Genomic DNA, 24,261 nt, shown 5'->3' with positions numbered 1-24,261 from the left:
TGGACAAAATAGTCAGTAGATCTAATGCCAAACTAATGTTTCTGTATAGACAGGCTGGCAACCTGAGTCTAGACACTAAGAAACTTCTTACTTCAGGCCTACTACAAAGTCACTACGACTACGCCAGCACAGCATGGCATTCTGGCACAACTGAAAGGAGCAAGTCACGGCTCCAGTGTGCACAGAATAAAATCATCAGGTTTATTTTGAATGCACCGTTCAGAACACACATAGGAGCTGATGAATTTAGACGGGTCGGTATGTTGCCAGTTGATTTTAGATCCAAACAACTCAAAGCCCATATGATGTTCAAAATTAAAAATTCCTTAGCGCCTCAATACTTGTCTTCTGCAATTCAAAATGATACTCATAACTACAGTACAAGATCCAGTCACTCTTCTCTTCAGCTCCCCCGGTGAGGTCCTTTTGGAAAAACTTCTTTTCTGTACACTGCAACTAAAATTTGGAATGAACTACCATCAGAAATAAAATCAGTAGAAAATTTTCCCCTGTTCAAGAAGAAGGTAAAACAGTACTTTTTCAACATTCTATTTGATGAGGAAGCAGCAGATTATGTGTATTTTTAGTTTCTATATTTTTAATTTCATTCTTTATTTATTATTATTTTAATGTATTATTATTATTATTATTATTATTATTATTATTATTATTATTATGTGGGTTTTTTTTTCCTCTTGCTTTTCTTGTTTTTCTATTATTATTAACATTATCAATATTGTTCAGTATTATTTGTTATGGTATTAGTTTTCACATTTTTGCTATGCTTCCCCATGATATTCACTTATACAGTATTGTAATTTTTATTTTTTTATTTTTTTTTTTTAATTTTGTGTAGCTATTTTTTGTCTGTGATAAGGGACCACAATAGAAACAAGTTTTTACGCTTTTTTGTGTCATCCCTGCCACGCCTGTACCGTTTTTTATTGTACGTTTATGGCCAAATAAACAAACAAACAAAACAAAGGACAATGTGTTGGTAAAACAGGACTTAACAGTTGGTGTGAGGTTCAAGATATGGTTCATGAAAAAGTCATTTGATGAGAGAGAGAGAGAGAGAGAGAGCAGTGAGATGTCAGTGAGATTTGCATGAACAGGACGGAATCGTTTCATTTCTCCCAGAATAGAGCAGAAACTTCACCAGATGTTCAACTTCCTTCAGTCAAACTCACTGAAGCACAAAACACAGCACTGAATCTACAGCTAATCACACTCTCTCATCACACTGATCATCACTATTAACTCCAATAAAAGAACAGACAACGTCCAAAATTCAGCTTTATTTCAGCACAAACTACAGGAAGAGCAACAGGACAGTGAAGAGAGGAAAGACAGAAATGTCAGCATTGTGTAGAATTGAAACTCTATTGTAGATGGATCATAAGCAGCTCCATGTTAAACTCTATGTTGGATCCACTAGCCTTCACACTGACTCTTTCTGAACGTGACTGGATGATTGGCGTTGTTATGGGAGACCGTGCAGCTGAACTCCTCCCCCTTTTCCCAGAGGTCTTTGCTGAGGGTCAGGGTGCTGCTGCGGCTGTAACGGCCGTTCTTCTCTACTTCTGCGCTGCTCAGAACCCCGTTCTTCACCTCTGAGCCGCCCACTGTCCAGCTCACCAGCGCCCCCTGTGGAGAGTAGCCAGACAGCAGGCAGAGCAGCGAGGCCGATCCCTCAGACAGCTGCAGAGGGGACGGAGGGAGCAGAGACACGGAGGGAGCTGTGGAACCCGCTGGAGAGGAGAAACACATAAACACATCATAGACACCTCATTCACACACAATTAGAAATGAGGATGAAATATTTCTGGAACTTTGTGGAACTGACTGATCTTACAGAGGAATTAAGTCGAATAAAGTCTGACTTCATGACTGAGTTTCATTCACTACTTTATTATGTGACATCAGTTTCAGTGCAGCAACAAAACAAACATGTTCCACTCTGTAATTTATCTGGGAAAATAATTTTAGAACAAGTTTTATTACTTTATAGTTCAAACCTTCAGCACATTTAACTGCAGCAAATACAAATGTAGCTGATGACAGAAATATTCATCGTTTAACACAAACACACACAGCAGCTTTCATCTGGATTTTACATCAGCACACAGTCACTATATTTATTAAATGTTTATTATAGAGTAACTGCAGAGTTATTGCATGTTGAATTTATCGCAAGTGTGTAATTATTACATATTTAACATCAATAATTGATTGAATGTTTAAGAACATTGATATGGGATCTGTTCTGATACTGAAATGTATTCCTCATCAGAGCAAAATAACACACAATAAAATCAATTACACAATTATAAACATCAACAATCTGTTCAGGTTAAGTTAACATAAATACTGTATTTCGTAAAGCCCAAAATTAATTTCCTGTTAAAAGAAGAAAACTCACTTACTGTTCACGATGAGTTTGGAGCCTCCACCAAAAGTGTACCACAGTGATACATTCTAATGAAACCGTCGTACAAAAACCTCCATCACACTGCAGTACACACACACACACACACACACACACACACACACACACACACACACACACACACTTTGCATTATCAGTCCATGCTTCAGTGCTCTGCGAGTGTTTATAGCCCTGTGACTTTAACACTTCATGACTGAGAGCTGCTGCTCAGCAACTTCACCCACAGCAACCATGACTTTGATCAGCGTCTTCATCTGCACACTGGCCCTCTGGACTCAAGGTGAGAGTTTAACATCAACTCACAGCCTCACACACTTCATTTCATACGAATTCTACACCACTTTAGAGCTTACAAACACAATCTATGTTTCTCTTCAGGATCCAGAGGTCAGGTGACTGTGACTCAGACTCCTTCAGTGCAAACTGTTGCTCCAGGAAACACAGTCACCATCAACTGTAGAACCAGTAGCAGAGTGAATAATGGTGACTTTCTCGCCTGGTACCTGCAGAAACCTGGAGAAGCTCCTAAACCCCTGATCTATCGTGCTACTAGCTTACAGTCAGGGACTCCAGCTCGTTTCAGCGGCAGTGGATCGAATACTGACTTCACTCTGACCATCAGTGGAGTCCAGACTGAAGATGCAGGAGATTACTACTGTCAGAGTGCACATTATATCAGTAGTAGCTGGGTGTTCACACAGTGTTAGAGCGTCGTACAAAAACCTGGGTCAGTGAGAGTGCACAGAGAAGCACTGCTGCAGCTGGGAGCGACTGCAGGTGCTGAGGGGGAGGATGTGATACAGCACAATGACACACACTGTGGACGAGAGAAAACACACCACACTAACTCACTAATACACACACATCTGTGAGAGGAGTCCACCTTTCTCAGCTGTGGACAGACAAACAAAGTCCTGATCATTCTGATTCACTGCTTACTAATTATCTTTATCCCATTTTACACAGTTAAGTATTTATTATAGTTATAATTTGTTGAAAACATGATGTATTATTAAACATGATTATACAGTTAATACAACCCCGATTCCCAAAAAGGTGGGACAAAGTACAAATTGTAAATAAAAACGGAATGCAATGATGTGGAAGTTTCAAAATTCCATTTTTTATTCAGAATAGAACATAGATGACATATCAAAGGTTTAAACTGAGAAAATGTATCATTTAAAGAGAAAAATTTGGTGATTTTAAATTTCACGACAACAACACATCTCAAAAAAGTTGGGACAAGGCCATGTTTCCCACTGTGAGACATCCCCTTTTCTCTTTACAACAGTCTGTAAACGTCTGGGGACTGAGGAGACAAGTTGCTCAAGTTTAGGGATAGGAATGTTAACCCATTCTTGTCTAATGTAGGATTCTAGTTGCTCAACTGTCTTCGGTCTTTTTTGTCGTATCTTCCGTTTTATGATGCGCCAAATGTTTTCTATGGGTGAAAGATCTGGACTGCAGGCTGGCCAGTTCAGTACCCGGACCCTTCTTCTACGCAGCCATGATGCTGTAATTGATGCAGTATGTGGTTTGGCATTGTCATGTTGGAAAATGCAAGGTCTTCCCTGAAAGAGACGTCGTCTGGATGGGAGCATATGTTGCTCTAGAACCTGGATATACCTTTCAGCATTGATGGTGTCTTTCCAGATGTGTAAGCTGCCCATGCCACACGCACTAATGCAACCCCATACCATCAGAGATGCAGGCTTCTGAACTGAGCGCTGATAACAACTTGGGTCATCCTTCTCCTCTTTAGTCCGAATGACACGGCGTCCCTGATTTCCATAAAGAACTTCAAATTTTGATTCGTCTGACCACAGAACAGTTTTCCACTTTGCCACAGTCCATTATAAATGAGCCTTGGCCCAGAGAAGACGTCTGCGCTTCTGGATCATGTTTAGATACGGCTTCTTCTTTGAACTAATAGAGTTTTAGCTGGCAACGGTGGATAACACGGTGAATTGTGTTCACAGATAATGTTCTCTGGAAATATTCCTGAGCCCATTTTGTGATTTCCAATACAGAAGCATGCCTGTATGTGATGCAGTGCCGTCTAAGGGCCCGAAGATCACGGGCACCCAGTATGGTTTTCCGGCCTTGACCCTTACGCACAGAGATTCTTCCAGATTCTCTGAATCTTTTGATGATATTATGCACTGTAGATGACGATGTGTTCAAACTCTTTGCAATTTTACACTGTCGAACTCCTTTCTGATATTGCTCCACTATTTGTCGGTGCAGAATTAGGGGGATTGGTGATCCTCTTCCCATCTTTACTTCTGAGAGCCGCTGCCACTCCAAGATGCTCTTTTTATACCCAGTCATGTTAATGACCTATTGCCAATTGACCTAATGAGTTGCCATTTGGTCCTCCAGCTGTTCCGTTTTTGTACCTTTACCTTTTCCAGCCTCTTATTGCCCCGTCCCAACTTTTTTGAGATGTGTTGCTGTGATGAAATTTCAAATGAACCAATATTTGGCATGAAATTTCAAAATGTCTCACTTTCGACATTTGATTTGTTGTCTATGTTCGATTTTGAAGACAATATCAGTTTTTGAGATTTGTAAATTATTGCATTCCATTTTTATTTACAGTTTGTACTTTGTTCCAACTTTTTTGGAATCGGGATTGTATTTTATTATTATAACTTGGTCTGAATCTTTTCAGGCTCTATGTATTCATTACATAGAGCCATATTATAGAGCTGAGGCTGACATTTAAAATATAAATGACATTTACATTTTTCTTCTCATCATAGTGCATCACAGTTGAAGTTCATTTCAGATTCAAATCAAAAAACACAAAGAAAGACAGGGAGGGACCTGAGAAAACAGACAGAGAAGAAAAGTGCTGTGAGCAGAATGAGGCTAAAACATATGTCCATGAAATTCCAAGCATCTCTCCTTAAATTACATGAAACTGGGACGATGGCTGGCAGAAAATTTAATATTTCCCAAACTGTCCCACTTTAGCAATAGATTTCACTCACTTTCTTTCCTTCCAGGTCACTAGAGGCGTCACGAGGGACATTTTGTAGGTCAGTGTGTGTAAACACGGTGTCAAACACATTGGAAAGAGAAAGTGAGACATATTGACACTTTATACAACATGTCAAAGGCAACATACTGAACAGAACTCGAGTTCGTCAGTGGAAAAAACCCAAATGAAGACATTCTGATATGGATTCGTTCCCACTGTTCACCAACACAGACATCATGAATCACCTGCTAAATGGGAAAAGTGCTGATACCTTGGAACAAATAAAAGCAAACAGGTCACTTAAATTCTAAAACCACTTCATTTGTGATCATCTTGACCACCTTCTTCCTCTTCCAAAAGTATCTGCACCTTCCCCTCATGACTGTCTCAACTTCAGTCTCACCCTATTGAACGCTCGCTCCATTACCAGTAAAGCCTCACTGCTCTATGACCTCATCACCCAGAAAAAAGTGGGCAAGATTTTTTTCTTCCAGAAACTTGGCAAGACTGTGACTTTTAAAAGTCTCTCAGTCTCAATGGCGATGATTGCCAGGGATGAAAGACGTCCTTGGCCGGTGCGATTACGACTGTACGTTTTGAGTCTTTTCAGAGCAGAGAATGACCTTTCCACAGACACTGTTGTAGCCGGTATAATGAGGGCCAGTTGAAGTAACTTGGACTGGCTGTGACAATGTCAGGATTCAAACTCAGCCGTCCATTCTTTATCACATCCCGTTTTCCTTGAAAGTCCAACTTTGAGAAACCTTTCAGTTGAGCTATTACATCCTCCATTGTTGCAGTCAATCGGAACAAGCCAACAACAGTCCAAATTAAACTTTACGTGACCACCAAACAAGAATAACTGAGCTCACGTACGCCCTCTGTGCTGCGGCAGAGCTACTGCCTGCCTCGCCTCATGTCTTTTCAGTGCGGCTTTATGTCAAATTGTTAACACTAAATAAGTGATACACATATGTAGAAAACATTACATATTATAAGGAAAGTGAGGACATATTATACACATGTCTAGAATGTATAAAAAACATTTTAATACAGCATTACGTTGGTAGCATACACAGAGTAAGCAAAAGGCACGCGCTCAACCCAGTTAACAAGGGATTGCGCAATCTGATGTGAGGCACGGCTTGGTGCTGCCTCACGTCGCTGCATATTCGCTGCAATTGAATAGGAAATAGGCAAATACGGTGATTTTGATTGCAAAAATGATTGAAATTATTTGAATCATACAGAAATGGTATATATAGCACAGATGATTGGACAAATCTTTATTGTTATCATTATTTACATTCATTACATCTCATGATGGCTGGATGATGACCGGTGAGGCCCTGCCTCACCTGCTGCCCCTGACCGCACATCAGTGGTTTATACTAATCTCCAGGGCCGTCGCAGGGGGGGGGTGCGAGGCCCTGTGCGAACTTGAAATGCGAGGCCCTAATCTTTGACATGGATGCGTAATTGCGCATGAATAACAGTCGCACGGATGCAACTATTCTAGTTCTATTGCACGCATAATCTCGCTGCAATACGTTTTATCAAGTAGAATAATACAGCATAATCATGCACATAGTCTCAGCTATGACTTTTTGCTATTTATTTCAAAGGAAAAAAAAATCAACTGTGCAACGAGTGGCTACAGTACATCAAGTCAGTTCAGTCACTTTATTTTTGGCATCTTGACATTTTAAACAAGCAGATTAGGACACTTTTCATTCATTATATACATTTATTAATCACAACTATACACAACTCATTTTACTTATTATTTAACTTATTTACAACACTAACCAGAACAGGTGAGATGGACTCACCATGCGTAAACTGCGCAGAAACTAATCACTTCAGAGTCACTTTCCTTGCCTTCTTGGCCGCAAACTCAGCAATAAGATCTTTATAATCCAGTTTGGATGCAATGTCCTTTTCAATGGATAGCAGGGCAAGCCCGTACAGTCTCTCCTGTGACATGGAGGTGCGCAAATAGTTTTTAATTAATTTTAACTTTGAAAAGCTTCGCTCGCCCGATGCCACCGTTACTGGAAAAGTCAATAGGATCCTGAGCACAATCTCACAGTTAGGGAAAGTTCCTTCAATCCCTTTGAGGTAACGAAGTGTTTTTATTGCTGTAGTTGTTCCCTTTGGGATTATCTCTCATAGTATCCTCAACTCCTGGAAGAGGTCCTGTGCATTTACATCCTGAGATTCGGACGTGCTCAGAGCATCACTCAGTCTTGTGCACTGTCTTTCCTTCTTCTTTTTAAATTTTTTCCTCTTCTCAGCACCCAATTCGTGCTTGCGAAATCGGTCGCGTTCTCTTGCTGTCGACATGTTTACTTTCCCCCGCTTTAACTTTCCTCCTCTCCCGTCTTCAGTGAGGACGCATTACGTAATGACAATGAAAAACTCGCTTTGTTTGGATTTGTTTTTTATTTGTTTGTTTGTTTGTTTTTATGTGACATCTCATTGATACAAAATCATACATAACTAATGTATTTATTTAAAAAAATAATAATAATTAAAAAAAAAAACACAGCAAGATTTAAGGCGCGAGGCCCCCTAGTGGCACGAGGCCCTGTGCAGTTGCACAGTTCGCACAGCCTATGGGACGGCTCTGCTAATCTCATCATGTCATATGTGTGTGTGTGTGTGTGTGTGTGTGTGTGTGTGTGTGTGTGTGTGTGTGTGCCTTTCAGAGCTGCCCCAGCACATGCTCCTCTTAGATGTGAGGACAATATGGAACTCTCTGTTTTTGATGATGGAGAGGTTCTGTGAGCAATTTTCTGCCATCCAAGCTGCAGCTATAGACGCAAGGTTAAGAAAGCCCATGGAGAAGGAGAAATGTGTCAGATAACGGAATCCAGGGACACATGTCCGCCCGGGACCATTTTGAGTTATTGACAGATTCAGAAAGTACAGTTTCTAAGCTTTCCAATGATGCCTTCCATGTGGAGATCTGACAATATTTGAAGAATGTGTGGCCTTTTGAAAGTGCATACCTCTTAAAACAGAAAAGGGAGAAAATCGCCCTCAAAGTTTTCCATCTCAGCTACTCTGGGTGTAGGGCGGGCACATAATGGTGCTCATTTGCATGACATTAAGGAAAGCCCTACCCCCTACTAGCTAGCACGATACTACTTTCATGTAAACAAAGATCACCACGTCAATTTTCCTTCCATGCAAAGTATGCCCAACACAATTATGAAGTACAAAAATAAGTCCTAAAGTATACTTTAACGTTTTGTGGTTGAAAAATTACTCGCACCGTAAGAACGAAAGATAGCACAATGATGACACGACTAACACAACGATATTTCATGTAAAGCCTTGGTCACAACCGGCCGTACGTGCTCCTACGGCCGGTCTACATGCAAAAAACGCAAGAAACGTATGGAGGGCGCGCATGAAACGCACGAGAGCGCACGTGTGACGTGCTGATTTTTGAGCCACAGACCAGCCGCTGAGGTTCGTTGTCATGTCAAACAAACTCTACGGGCGCTTACATTTTTTTCAGGTTGCAAGACAAACTTACGGCCAACGTGTGTCTTTCTCTGTGAAAAAAAAAAAAAACGCAGAGATTTGGGAAACGCCAAAAATCACACGGCCAAAAAATCGTACGTCCGGTTGTGACCTAGGCTTAACCAAACCACAACACTCTCCGTTACATGTAAAAATAACCACACAGCCTTAGATTAATAAACTTACCCCATCAGAAAGATAAACGTCGCCTTGCACACACCAATGCCTCCGATGGAAAGTAGTCCTAGAACGGTCCGTGTATCATCCGATCATTCAAGTATTCCATTCAATCTGGAAAACGAGGTTGCATTTTTTTTTTGCTAGAAATGGTTATCTCCGAGGCGGCACGGTGGTGTAGTGGTTAGTGCTGTCGCCTCACAGCAAGAAGGTCCTGGGTTCGAGCCCCGGGGCCGGCGAGGGCCTTTCTGTGCGGAGTTTGCATGTTCTCCCCGTGTCCGCGTGGGTTTCCTCCGGGTGCTCCGGTTTCCCCCACAGTCCAAAGACATGCAGGTTAGGTTAACTGGTGACTCTAAATTGACCGTAGGTGTGAATGTGAGTGTGAATGGTTGTCTGTGTCTATGTGTCAGCCCTGTGATGACCTGGCGACTTGTCCAGGGTGTACCCCGCCTTTCGCCCATAGTCAGCTGGGATAGGCTCCAGCTTGCCTGCGACCCTGTAGAAGGATAAAGCGGCTAGAGATAATGAGATGAGATGAGGTTATCTCCGATGTAAATACCGTGTGTCTGTTTGCTTCGCAGTGTTTCAGCTCCTCTGTGCTCTGTTTAGCTTCCTCATTCCATAGTGAAATTACATGCCTGCATGCAGCTTAAGTAGCCACGAGCTCAGCTCATATCATACAGCTGATTCGCGGAAAAAAAAAAAAGACTTGAATCATCATGTGAATGGCCCATATGGTAATTTACCCACACCCCCCAGCAGGCTACAGTCCTGACAAAAATGAGACAATTTGCAACAAAAAATGTATGCTTTTCCAACAAAACAATCTATTATCTGAAATACTGATTGCATTCTTCAAGATCTCAACTTGCACATGATGGAAAAAAAACAAAAATCACAAATTTCGGGAAAAAAAATGCTTCTTTTGCGATTATCTCAGATTTGTTTCGGCTGACATGTGTCCCTGGATTCGGTGAGGGGTCACAAATTGGCCAGAATTGGCAATGAGGACCTGAGGAAAGCAGAGGAGTTTGTGCTGCTGATGCAGAAGCATTACACATCTACACTTGCAGTCTGTCGCGAAAAAAGTCCGACCTGTGGCCAGATACTGCCCATCATTCAGAAACTGCACAAACATTACACAGTGCAGGCAGATGACTCTGCATTCACCAGGGGCATCGAGGAAACATTTGGAATGATCTTCCTAAACGTTACAAGAATGACGACATCCAAGCATTCCTGGAGGAAGCAACTGTATTAGACCCCAGATTTAAATCCAGAATGGATGGGGATGAAATCTGGAACGGGATCAGGGCAGCAGCAGTGGCAGCAAACACACAGGCAGCAGCAACAGAAGAGCTGTCAGAGCTGGGAGAGACAGAGGCAGGCAGAAGAAGATGAAAAAAGAATATGTCTATACGCCCCCCATAAAGCAGCAAAAAAGACAGCCCTAGAATAACTTTTTGCAGAAGAGGACAACGAGCTTCTGTCCTTGCAGCAGCAGCCCCCTGTCTCCCTGCCCAGAGAGTAGATCAAGAAGTTCAAATATAGAGAAGCCTTCCTCCCATTCCAACCAAGGACAGCCCCACTCTCTGGTGGTGGATGAAGAGGGACACATTGCCAATGTTATCAGCTTTAGCTGAGAAGTATCTCTGTGTCCAAGCATCCTCTACCCCATCTGAGAGGATGTTCTCCACAGCTGGAGATACCTTCAGTCCAGAAAGATCTCGTATCCTTCCTGAGAAGGCAAGCATGCAAATTTTTCTGCACAAAAAATTGTTAATTTGCCACTCAGGGCCAAATGGAACCAGCAGAGATGATGCAGAAGTCATGTTAATAATGACCCCAGACACACACACACACACACACACACACACACACACACACACACACACACTCTGTCATGCTAATTTTTCTGCACAAAAATTGTTGTAAATTCTTATTTTTTCATGCCAGTTTTAATTTTATTCTAATTTTTATATACTTTACATTAAAGACTGAAAATAAACAAACCTGTTTCTACTATATTTTATTTCCTAACCCAATGAGAATTGATAAGAAAATTGATAAGGAATCGAATCGATAAGTGATATCGATAATGGAATCAGAATTGCTAAATTCTTATCAATTTCCATCCCTACCTGCTCTTGTCCTTGATTTGTGCCTAAGCTTGGAGTAATGAAGGCAATGAAGTGTCTTGAGCACCTTTATAAGAAAGCTGGCTTTACTGTCCACTTACTACTCTACACTGAAAATTTCCACAAGTATCGGGATGCCCTAAATCCTGCTCACTCCAACGACTACTCCTCCATCCTAAATGGTACCAAGTCAAGGCCAAGGACACTCTTCAAACCTGTTCACAACTCCTCCACTCTCCTGTACGAGGATGATCTAATACAGCTAAGCAATGTTCGGCATCTTTACATTATTTTGATACCAAAATTGACCAAATCTATCTCTGTTTTCCTTCTACATCCCATTCATTCTCACCCACTGATGTTCCTTCTCTGCCTACAAAAGTCACTGACTTCACACCTGTTGACTCTCTTTCTGTCACTGAACTCATCAATAAGTCTAATCCATCCTCCTGTCTGCTTGACCCCAGCCCAACCTTGCAACTTAAGACATGTTCATCAAGATGTAATACTCCTCTTGCCGTAGTGATAAATACATGTCTCTCTTCTGGCTCTGCTGCTCCTGCCCTCAAAACTGCTGCAATAACCCCTGTCCTTAAGACCCTGAGCTGGAGCCAACATTTCTTTCCAGTTAGAGACCCATCTCAAATCTTCCCTGTCTCATAAAAGTCATGGAAGGAGTGGTAGATATGCACTCCATCCATTTCTTTATTAAAAGGCACTCTATTAGCCCTTTCAGTCTGGTTTCTGTAGACATCAGAGCTCTGAGACAGCTCTTCTCCACGTTGTTAATTAACACCACTGGTCTCCTGATAGTGATTCTCTCAAAATTTTCCTCCTCCTTGACTTAAGGGCTGCTTTTGACACTATTAACAATGATGTACTCATTTCCTCATAGCCCTTCAGTGGTTCATGTCATATCTAACAAACAGACAACAGTTTATCAGACTCGATTCAAACAAGTCCACCACATCTTCTGTTCAGTTTGGGGTCCCTCAAGGATCAGTCCTTGGACCCTTTCTCTTTGAAATTTACATCCTACCCCTTGGTCATATTATTGGTAGCCATGACTAAATGTCACTGCTATGCAGATGATATTAATCTCTATCTCAGTACAGACTCACTGACAGACTCCGCTCCCAGTACACTAACTGACTGTATCACAGATTTAAAGCTTTTGTTGCAGGAAAACTTTCTCAAGTTAAACATTGAGAAATCTGAAGTTCTACTGGTTGGCCCCAAATCCCTAGTAATGTGCATTTTAAGCCTGCTCAAGTTGTCAGAAGTAGTATTGGAGTAGTATTTGATCCATCACTCACTTTTGATCTTCATTTTAAGTCACTCACCAAACTTGCATCCTTTCTCCTTCATAACATTGCTCATCTTTGTCCCCTTCTGACAAATAAGAATACAAAACTCTGGTTCATACTTTGATTATGTCTTGTTTAGATTACTGTAATTCCCACTTCAAATGCCTTCATGGAAAATCTTTACAAAAGCTTCACTATATTCAGAACTCTGCAGCTACATTTCTAACTCATACTAAACGCTCCGCTCACATCACCCCACTCTCTCTCAGCTACACTGGCTACCGGTTCTGTCCCATATCAAATTTAAAATCTTGCTCATCTCTTTCAAAGCCCTGCATAATCTTGCTCCTATATACCTTAGGGAACTACTGACCCCCTACACTCCCTCTCGCTCACTAAGGTCTTCTAGCAACAACCTACTTTCTGTCCCACACACCAGACTTTCCACCATGGGGGGCAGGTCCTTCAGTGCCACGACCCCCAAACTCTGGAACGCTCTTCCTCTATCTCTCCATGATTGCTCTTCTTTCTCTACTTTCAAATCTCAGCTGAAGACTTGTCTCTTCCATGAACAGTTCTCTTCATCTCTAACAGTTTTTTTTTGTCTGTAAAGCAATCTTGGGATAGTGAAAGGCATTAACAATTATTATTATTATTATGAGTTGTTTGGTTAGAAATGTTCAACACACTGTACTGAACAACTGACATCTCTTCGTCTCCTTCCTGTTGAGGGTTTTATTTCTCTGATAAAAAATTTAACTTTGCAGCTGAAATATTGAATGTTCTGTATATTAGATGAAGAAAAGCTACACTGTGCACTGTAAACACTGTGTAAAAACATTTAAATGAGCAAGATATACATTTTCCAATTTAACAAATAATTTATATTTTGCAGCCTGAAAAGCAGCATCATAGGAAGTCAGAAAAATGCAGTATGGAAAGAAATTAGTGCTACATTCAAGGGCATTTTGTATTTTTTGTCAACAGTCGAACTCCAGCTGATGTTTCCATATTTAAATAATACAGCTGCGATATGTATAGCCTGTATATTGTCATGTAGCCTAAGATAATAGCATATATCATAAATCTTTAGGTGATGAAAAAAGGGTCAGATCTCAAAGTCACTACCAAAAATTGCATGGTTGTGTTATTTATTTATTTATTTCCTCATTTACCAATACGTAGTGGATGTTCATTATGTCTAACTCTTACCGATATTTTAAGTTCGTTTCTTAGACAAGGATATTTTTTTAAGCTTGTTACCTCGTTAACAGTTTCGGCGTGAATCTTCCGCCTTCTTCAGAAACAGTCACCAGATGTCGAGTGGTGACGTGCCTTATCAGCTGATGTTGCGTTACGGAGGCGTGAACGTCCCGCCCAATTTGACAGGTAGTTCACGCCTCCTGCTGTCAGGTCGCTCCTCCAGGACGGCACTCCAGGTATGCGACAGTGCGTACGCTCCCTCATCCCGGTTCATCGTCCTCTGCGCCCGCTTACGTATCTCCACTGCGTCTAAAATCCAACGCTGGAATCTATTTTCTTCAGCGCGAATGACTCTGGCCTCTTCCCAATTCATTATGTGATTTTGTCGTTTGCAGTGGTCTGAAATGGCCGATTTTAGGTATTCTTGGTTTGCTTTTTCTTTCTCAGATCTTGTGAGTCTTTTTGTTGTTTCTTTTTCACAGAACATTATATATATACAGAACATTCAATATTTCAGCTGCGAAGTTAAAATGAACATCAGCTGATAAGGCACGTCACCACTCGACATCTGGTGACTGTTTCTGAAGAAGGCGGGAGATTCACGCCGAAACTGTTAACGAGGTAACAAGCTTAAAAAATATCCTCATTTACCAATGTTTCAGATTAATCAGAGACAGGCACCAGTGGTATTCAGCATTGAGCTAGACAAACTGGCCTGGAGCCCATGGTCGTCGTTACGTCCATTTTAGGGGCGTCGCCACCATTGAATGTGAAGGGGACGTGTCCCTTTCACATTTCATAATTCTTCGTTTAAACCCGCCCACATTTAACATAAAATTTTAGTTCACCCAGCGCCGTTTCTATTGCTTCGTGAAAGAATCCATTCCACTTGATTGATAAGAGAATACACAGACCACTGAAAATCCACTCCGGGTTTTCCGGGCGCTCCCTACAACAACTCACCGCGCGCGAGTGAATCTCAGCACGAGCAGAGACATGTTGGTGCAGCTGCTCGAAAGTGGAAGAGGTGACGTCAGCCCCATTGCCACCTCACAATGTCTAGCTTTTGCTAAAACCTTATTCTTTTGTTATCTGCCCTCAAAATTAACCCTAGGCCACGTTAAATTCATGTTCAACTAAACAATGAAATAAGCTTCGCCTAATGGGGTGTTCTTGGTTGATGATGAATTGTTTGCAGTATTTGCTCCTCCCCAGACACAATGGACATGAGGACATTCTTTACAAAGAAGCGGAAAGTCAGTCAGAATTTCCCCACAGGACAGGGTTTTTTTGTCCCAATGGAAATGTTAGTGCAGTTAGCTGGCTAGTCAATGTTAGGAGATGTATCAGCTAGCTTAACGTTAGCTATCATTTAATTCAAACCCAGTAGGCCGACCTTACTGTAATGCCAAGAATGAGGTCAAGTCTGCTCTGATGATATTTACTGATTCCCTGTTGTGATTTGAAGAACTTGTTTTGTCTGGTCTTTGCCAGTTTTCTGGAAAGTAAGATGGGAAATCAGTGTATGGGGAAGGAATAGTAGAAAGGAAAGCAATGGAGAGAGATGGATGTTATTCCAGGTGGATTGTGAAGGAAAGGGGGATAAAAGTTATGAAGTGGTAGAAATTGTGGTGGCACCAATGTAAGAAGGAGTTCTATCTATAAATCTATTTGTTATACTGATCTGTAAATGTTACTGTACCACCATTGCATGTAGGTTGACAAAACTGCACTTGTTCATTGTGTGAAGTTCTCTTTTATGTGTCGTTGCTTGACATAGTCATCAAGTTTTTATTGCAGACTCCAACGTCCAACATTGACATTAAAAAAAACACATACAATACAAATACACAACATACAGTACAGTGTATCAGGTACAAAATCACCTCGTATTAAAAAGTACTGGCACAAGTTCATTACTACAAAAGATACATACATTAAGAAAAGTACAATTATTAAAAACAGAATTAAATATCATTTTACCCCTCCTACAATAGACACAGATACCAGTGTTTCCATATATAGGATTGATATCTTACAGAACTGCACCTAGGATTGGTCAACTCTATAAGGAGATTATTCTGGGACCCCTGCAACCTGCCTATGAATTTATACATCAGTCCTCTCAGGGTGGCCTGAAAGGTGGCTACCCTTACTTCACAGAACAGCTTGCTGGCACTACTACCCCTGGGCTTCTTAAGCAGGATTCTAAGACAATCGTTATACGCAACCTGAAGTTTGCGCAGACTCTCCTTCTTATACCTTATCCAGAGGTGAGCTGTGTACATAGGGGTGCAGTATGCTCTGAACAAGTTCACCTTCACCTCATCAGAGCAGTAGTAAAATTTTCTCACCAACACATTGGCTTGGACATACAAAGTCCTTCTCTGTCTAAGCATATCAGCATCATCCTCCATTTTATCATTAATGATATGGCCTAAATATTTAGCACTGGAGCACACAGACAAGATTTGCCCAGATAATTGGAATGGTGGAAAGTTAAGGTGTTTATCCTCCTTGGTCCTACATATCATTACTATGCTCTTCTTAGCATTATACTTTATGTCAAACTTGACCCCATAGTCTGAACATATATTGAGGAGCAGTTGGAATCCTGCACTACTGGGAGATATAATAGCTAAGTCATCAGCATACATGATATGATTGATTAAGGTGTTCCCTATTATACACCCTCTTCTGCATTCTCTCAGCTGCCTTGACAGGTCATCCATGTACAGGCTAAATAGGCTTGGGGATAGAAGCCCACCCTGTTGCACCCCATTGCCTACTTTAAAGGGAGAGGATAATACATTACCCCATTTAACCTGCATAGTTTGCCTGTCGTACCAATATGCCAAAATACATATTATGCATCTTGGGACACCCCTTTGCTCCAACTTAGTGAAGAGTTTATGATGGTTCACTCGATCGAACGCCTTAGAAGCATCAATAAAGCCCACCAGCATTGTTGACCCCTGCCCTCTGTATTTTTCCACAACTTCTTTTAGTGCATAAATACACATATCCGTACTGTGCTTACTCTTAAAGCCAAATTGGTTATCAGTAGTGCAGATAAGGTCCCCAAGTTTGTAAATTAAGACCCTTGCTAGCACTTTAGACAATATGCTGGCCAGAGCAATAGGCCGATAATTGTCCATACTCCCTACCTTGCCAGCCTTGTCTTTAATAACTGGAACAAGGACAACGGTCAGCATAGAATCTGGAAGGATGCCGTGTGTCATCAACCCTGTAAGACATATGGATAGTAACACTGCTACCCTAGGGCTAGCTAGCTTCAGGTGCTCTGCAGTGATATTATCCAAACCACATGCTTTGCCATCAGCTAGCTGCTTTATAGCTTGGAAAATCTCAGAGGGGCAGATGTGTACCACCTCCTCCTCTATGTTACCTGTACAGTAAGGTTCACTTTTAATGCAGTTGAATAGAGCAGCATAATGCTGCCTCCATAGTTCTGTAATGTTTTCCCCACCGGATACCCCTTCAATGTTACATGGCAGTGGTGTTTTCCCCCTATTTATGTTTTTGACTTCTTTCCAAAAACCAATGACATTATTGTCAAGCAGTTCCCCAGCCATGAGGTCTGCTCTCAGGGCTTGCTCATGATTACCCACATAACGCACTGCATATTTGTATCTTAGATTAGTTGCCTTTTTATGTTCTAAAACAGGCCCCTGCCTAGGTCTACCAGCCATAACCCAGGCCTTATGGGCCGCCTTAGCTTCTGCATGGGGGCCAGCAACATACCTGTTCCAGCCAGGCTTAATGTTCTTAGCTTTATTAAAATAAGTGAGAAGCGGTTTACTAGCCTCTACTAAGGCATCCACAATACAGTTGTAAAACTCACAGAGATCAACACAATGATGAATGTTCTTACAAGTAACATTGGTGCATAGAATAGCATGCATAGGCAGTTCTATTTTACTCAAGAGTGCATCTGATCTTCCATAATACAAAGATACATCCTCTGAGGAAAGTTTAATCCAGTCAACCTTTTCCCTATTTCCGATATTGTCCTCCCTCAAAGTCTCAGGGAGGCTACCAGTGTCTAGTACGATCTCTATAGGGAAATGATCAGTTGTGGTTGCATCATAAAGTACTTTCATATGTTCCAGCGTGGCATGAGCATCCGCAGTGCATATCACATGATCAAGCCAACTTGTTGTTTTGTGGGCCTCACTATAGTAAGTGAAGCTATCCTCAGATTAAAGCAACTGACTAGATAACACCAGCTTATTTTCATCACACATCCTTAGCATATGTTTAGCAAAAGGGGAAGAAATATCAGAAATATCTGCATTCATGTCTCCCATTACAAAAACAGTTGTGCAGCAGTTATCGGCAATAAAACAATTGATAAATTCCAGTTTACAAACATATTCATCATCATTATGGCTAGACTCATACGGTGTATAGACATTCAAAATAATAAACTCCCTGTTGTACATCCTGACCTGGAGCCCAATGCACCAGTCAGTTTCCAGTCTGACGACATTAATTACGGAGTCAAGCTTTTTATGCCACAGGATGGCCACACCCCCCGGGATTCTCCCCCTGATGATACTCTGGGAGAGATCCGTGGTCGACTCCCCCGCACCGTGAAAATCATCATGAATACAGTTCAGCCCTCCCAAATCCTGTTTGGCGAGGAATGTCTCCTGCAAACATAAAATATCACAATTTTCTAGGAGTTTATCCACCTCAGCTCGTCGGGCCCTGTCCCCTGCGCTGTTCCCTATGCGCAAACCACGACAATAGTGTAATTTTGTGTTATGAAGACTGCATGATGCCATGCCATTTTTGTTATGAGTATCACTAAATCAGAAAAAAGTAAAATGCACCCACTGAAGTCACTGTTGGTGGTGAACAAAATGGCACCTGTTCATTGTGTGAAGTTATTTTTTATGTGTCACCGTTGCTTGACACAGTGTGATTTTGTGTTATGAAGTTTGCATGATGCCATGTCATGCCTGTTCATTGTGTGAGATTATGAATATTCTTATTTTTAAACATACAGTTGAGTGTCACTATTGCTTGGCACAGTGGCATGTTGTGTTGCATCTAAAACTAAATAGAAAACACAAAATAAAAAGTAAAATGCACCCATAAAGTCATTGTTGGTGATAAACTGTGTCACAGTCATCTCGTTATTTTAGGCGTAGCAGTGGGTTTAAAAACAGGCTGATGAATATATGGACTAGTTGAATGATGACTTATTGTTGAGTCTCTAAAATAGTCATTGAATTAAGTGACTTAGGTGTTTAACAACCTGTTAAAATACACCAGAATGCAGGAAATGGCATCTAATTAATTAAAAATTTTCTGGGAGAAGACCCCCAGACCCCCCACCAATGCGTCCCCCCCACATTAAACATGCTTCTGACACCCCTGGTCAGAAGTCACCATATCAGCACTGATGTGCAGGCTATCAAAAAAACACAGAATTAAAAAGAAAAAAGACAACATGCACAGTAGGCTATCCACCTCCAGTTGAATGATGTAAGAGTGAAAATAAAGTAATCCCCATATTTATATGCCTTAATCAAGCTTGGATAAAAGCAAATGGCAAGCGATGGCCCACTCAGCTGCTCCCAGGGACGGACTGGGACCAAAAATCGGCCCTGGACTTTCCCCCCAAATAGGCCCACTATACTATAGTATACTATACTATAGTGCTATAGTAAAGTGCTATAGTGGTATATTGTCTGTCATAACAAAACCCACACAGATGAACTATTTTAATAACATTTTTTTTTGTCATAACAAAACCCATTTACAGATGAACAGATGAACAGGTTTTTGGGCTTTTACTGGGGGTGGTAACTGAAAAACTGCTCCAGGCTGTAACGACCTATGGAATAATGATTGACAGATTAAATAATCATCTTAGTGCCACCTGTTGTTAGTTGATAGACTGAAAATTTTGGTTATGAAACAGGACCGATGGCCGTAGACTGGACAGCTGTTCTGGACTTTTCCAGAATGCACAGATTGCCAGTCCACCCCTGTCTGCTCCTGTCTGATCAACGCCTTTAGTGCACCTCTGTTTCTGTTGAATTAACCATCTTGCATGGCATAAACTAGCCCCTTATTTCATATTCAGTTCTGGCCAACGTGACTTGTATTCCCTGTCTAGGCTTAGCCTATAGTCTAAACTAGTCTCATTGGATGTTAAAGATAGGCCAGCTTACATACAGTAGGCCTACACAACAAAATATTTCATGAATTAATGATTATTTTATAATAATTTAATTTAATGAGAACAGTCATAGGCTACTGTAGGCCTCCTGTACATTGCCATGTCAGATAATCGGCCAATGCATTTATTTTGGTGGTAGGCTAACCCCATATCCAACGTCATCTAGCAATCTTGGAAGATATGATATTAATTTAACTTCAGAGTTTCATCATGTTAATTTTGTTTTTGAACTCCTTGAAGGGTGAGGCAGGAGAGGCTGAGGAGGAAAATGAGCATCAGGCAAGTTCAAGCCAGAGAGAGGAAGTGAATCCAGATCCAGAGGAGGTCGAGCAAATAGATCTAGAGAGAGAAGAAACTGAAACAGAGACAGAAGGTGAGCAAGGAGGCCAAGAGGAAGAAAAGGATCAAGAAGCTGCAGCATCTTCTCTTAGTGATTTAGGTGATAAAGACACAGGGCCCAGACAGGTAAAGCTGAATAGCTATCCACAAGACATCTTTGGTACACAGAAGAGGGCATTTCACCACAGCTGGTTTGCGAAGTACACATGGTTAGAGTATTCAGTCAACCTGAATGCTGCTTTCTGCTTCCCATGCAGAGTGTTTGGCAAAAACATCAAGCATGATGCTTTGGTCAGTTGTGGTTGCAGAAATTGGAAAAAAAAAGCTTTGTCTGTCTTTAATAAGCATGACGTGACACAGTCCCATAAGGACAGTGTTGTTGCATGGAAAGGATATCAGGCAACTAGCCAACAGGGAGATGTTGTACAGATGATGGTGTCTGCAAATGCACATGAGATAGCAGAGAGAAGGGACGATCTGAAGCGAATTGTTGCAGTTACCTCAGTGTTAGGGGCTCAGGGACTACCCTTCCAAGTAAGACCTTAGTTTTTTTCTTTGTGTTTTAGCCCATCTCGTAAAGTAGCTCTAGCTAGCACTTAAATAATGAAAGCTGTTTTTGAAATAGGACAGAAATGATGAGTAAATTTTCTTTCTAAACTTCACTATCAGTTGAAGCTTATTTATTTGTTTGATATCTGCTCTGAAAACTAAGTGTCCCCCAAAGGGTTAAGGTATACTGTATTCTCATTTGGCAGAATAAATGTTTGAGAAACATTCATATTTGTCTGTACTGTCAGATTTCACTAGGATTTTGAACTAAGCTAGTTGTAACGAAACTAATTAAATAAAGCACCACACCATTATGTTGTCTCCTGTTCAGTGCATCAGACTGAAATAAATAGCTTTATTTGGAATATAACCTAATTAATTTTTAACAAATGCATTGATGGAGATCTTTGCAAACATCTTTCTTCATAAACATAGCCCCAGCCTCTAATGAACTGATTTAGACTTATTTTGTTAATATAAAGAAGATATCCTGAAGACTTAGGAGAGAAATAGCAGGGTAGAAAAAGAAAGTGATCCAGATAACAGATTCTGATAAATGTTCTTCAAATAATGAATAATTGATGAAGCCTATGTAGGAGCAATAAAAAAAATTTCAGCGCGCACGCGCATTTCTGAACATACTCCTGGGGCTAAGCCCCGCCCATCTCTCAATCCTAGTGACGTCCATGCTGGAGTCCCAGAGAGCCAGGAAACCATGAGCTGAGAGAGAGAGAGAGAGAGAGAGAGAGAGAGAGAATAAACGTGTCCTCCACTCCCTGTGCTGCCACACCATCACCCTGGATGCTTTGGAAGACAAAAGCAAATTAAAAGCCACTTGTCACTCTCTATAAAAAAAAAATCTCTGCACTCCTGAAAAACCCTCTCACAACTTACAGATGTGTAGAGGCCTTCTAACAGAGCCAGATGTGCCATTGTCGCGATTTAATGATAAACAAAGCTCTTGTTTAAATATCTGAATAAGAATCAGATATTAGCACAGCCATTACTGTAACGCGGCTGTGACAAACCAGACACTCGCGGATTAAAAATAAACTCAAGGCTTTAATGAACACAGTGAGAGAAGACAATGTACAAAAGCCAGTCCAGGTCAATAATCACAAATCTAACACAGTAACGAGGGCTAGACAAATCATGGTCAGGAAACAGGCAATAGTCCAAGAACCGGGAATCAGAAAAACACAGGCAAGATAAACACAAGGCCTCGGCAAATCGGAGTCGAAAACAGGCGAGGATCGAGAAACCGGGAAGCGAGAGAGACGAGCAAACAAACACAAGGGCTCGGCGAAATGGGAAGAAACCAGAAGGCAAAAAGGGTCATAAACAGGAATGCAATCAGAAATCGAACCGCTCAGAAGGCTCACGAAAATGTGGAGGCAATACTGTGCAAAGAGTAAAACAAACAGAGGGGTATAAATACAGATATAGACAAAGAGGTGCAGGTGATGATAATTAGAACTCGGGGGAGCCACTCCTAGGAAGTGGCTCCGGGTTGGCTGATGGAGTGCACGCGGTAGTGACAGGTGTGTCAGGGGGATTGTGGGAAGTGGAGTCCTGAGTGTTAGGTGAGCCCGGGAGCGTGACAATTACACTGTAAATCAGTGAGCATTACCATTACTTTTAATCACTTAATTTTAATTGCATGTAATTGTCTCACCAGTGCCAGGCTGCTAATATCAGAATGAAAGAGAAATTAATCTCATGCCAAAATACTGTTAATCATACTAACTGCAAATAATTTGAAAATTTATATTTGGGACATATGACACATCGGCCTCGTCAATGTAGGCCTTTACAAAATATAACATTTGTGTGTTGATGCAGTTGCATTAGAATAGAACCTGAATGCATAAGCAAAGCCACGCGTGTAAACTGTAGATCATGATGAATCTGTACATGAATCTGTATTCGGGCAGTGGGCATGTGCCTTCCTAAACCACCATGCAATGGAGTAGTAAGGCATCTCCTTCCCTCTACTAGCCCAGGCTGGTGCCTTGAGCAGCACTAGTAACCCCTCGCTCCCCCTGGTCAGGGTTACACCCCAAGACTGGACTCGGCAGACTGTGTGGAGGAGACCACCTGATGGTTTAATGGGGAGAAAAACGGACCCAGCAAAGCATTTTTTTTTTGAGCACAATCAGGGCACAGTGCAACACGTAGATCACTGTTGGCCAGCCACTGCATACTGACCTAGCTCCAAACCTTTTGATTCTGTCTTGCCCTCGAACCCAGTCAAGTTGGGAAGAGAGATTGACTCCCCTTCACTCTAATCCAAGTCACACACACAAAAGTCATTACTTCAAATTCAAATTCAAGTCCTGTGGTGAAGGGCAAATGGCGAAGCTCTAGCTGTGGAAGCACTGGAAGCTGTGGAAACACTGGAAGCTGTGGAAACACTGGAAGCTGTAGTCACGAACCTGCACACAGGCGGCCGAGGGCATAGGGTCTCTCTGCTGGAAGAAAGCAGCAGTGGAGTTCAGCAGCCCCCTGGGTGTCTGAGTAGCCATGTTTAGGATTCGATCTGCTCACCTCCATGGATGAAAGGAATAGAAACGATGCCCCAAACATAGACTGCTTCACCTCATCCTGGCCAACACAGCGCAGAAACAAATAAGAAAATGAATAAGATAATTACTGATATATCTGATGAATTTGCACAAGTTTTTTCATGATGAAATTAAGTTTATTCATCTGTAGTCAAACTAATTAAAACTGCTGACCATGAACGCTGTGTAAAAACATTTAAATGAGGAATATATACATTTTCCAAATGAACAAATTATTTATATTTTGCAGGCTGAAAAGTAGCATCATAGGAAGTCAGAAAAATGCAGTGTGGAAAGAAATCACTGCTGGGGTCAAGAGCATTTCCATCAACAATCAAAGTACAGCTGATGGTTCAATATTTAACTTCTACATCCATGATATATAGAGCCGACATTTTATCCTCTATAAAAGTAGTCTAATATAATCACTTATATCAGAAATATTTACATCTCAGTGAAGAAAAAAGGGTCAAATCTCAAACTGGCCACCAAAAATTAAATAGTTGTGGAGATTTTTGTTGTTGTTGTTGTTGTTGTTGTTGTTGTTGAAATATATATCCACATTTTAATGAAGTTTCAGTTTAATCGGAGCCAGGCATCAGTGGTGTTCAGCCTTCAGCTAGACAAACTGGCCTGGAGGCCCAGAGAGCCAGGAAACCCTGAGCTGAGAGACAGACAGAGAGAGAGAAAAAGTAAGTGTCCTCCGCTCCCTGTGCTGCCACACCATCAACCTGGACGCTTTGGGAGACAAAAGCAACTAATGCCGCTTTTCCACTACAAACGTGGCTGAGCCGT

The 24,261-nt window shown here is 41.4% G+C and overlaps 1 gene segment (V, D, J or C); it reads left to right on the top strand.

The window, feature by feature from the left end:
- Positions 1 to 2,663: 2,663 nt before the first annotated feature.
- Positions 2,664 to 3,208, top strand: LOC132870009 (Ig kappa chain V region 3381-like). The segment is given in 2 exon segments: positions 2,664 to 2,729; positions 2,828 to 3,208. Coding segments are annotated over 2 exon segments (378 nt in total).
- Positions 3,209 to 24,261: the final 21,053 nt, after the last annotated feature.

Source organism: Neoarius graeffei, chromosome 21 (assembly GCF_027579695.1).
Source record: "Neoarius graeffei isolate fNeoGra1 chromosome 21, fNeoGra1.pri, whole genome shotgun sequence".
Lineage (NCBI taxonomy): Eukaryota > Metazoa > Chordata > Actinopteri > Siluriformes > Ariidae > Neoarius > Neoarius graeffei.
Note: the sequence above shows the minus strand (reverse complement) of the source record. Positions and strands in the feature narration are given on the sequence as shown.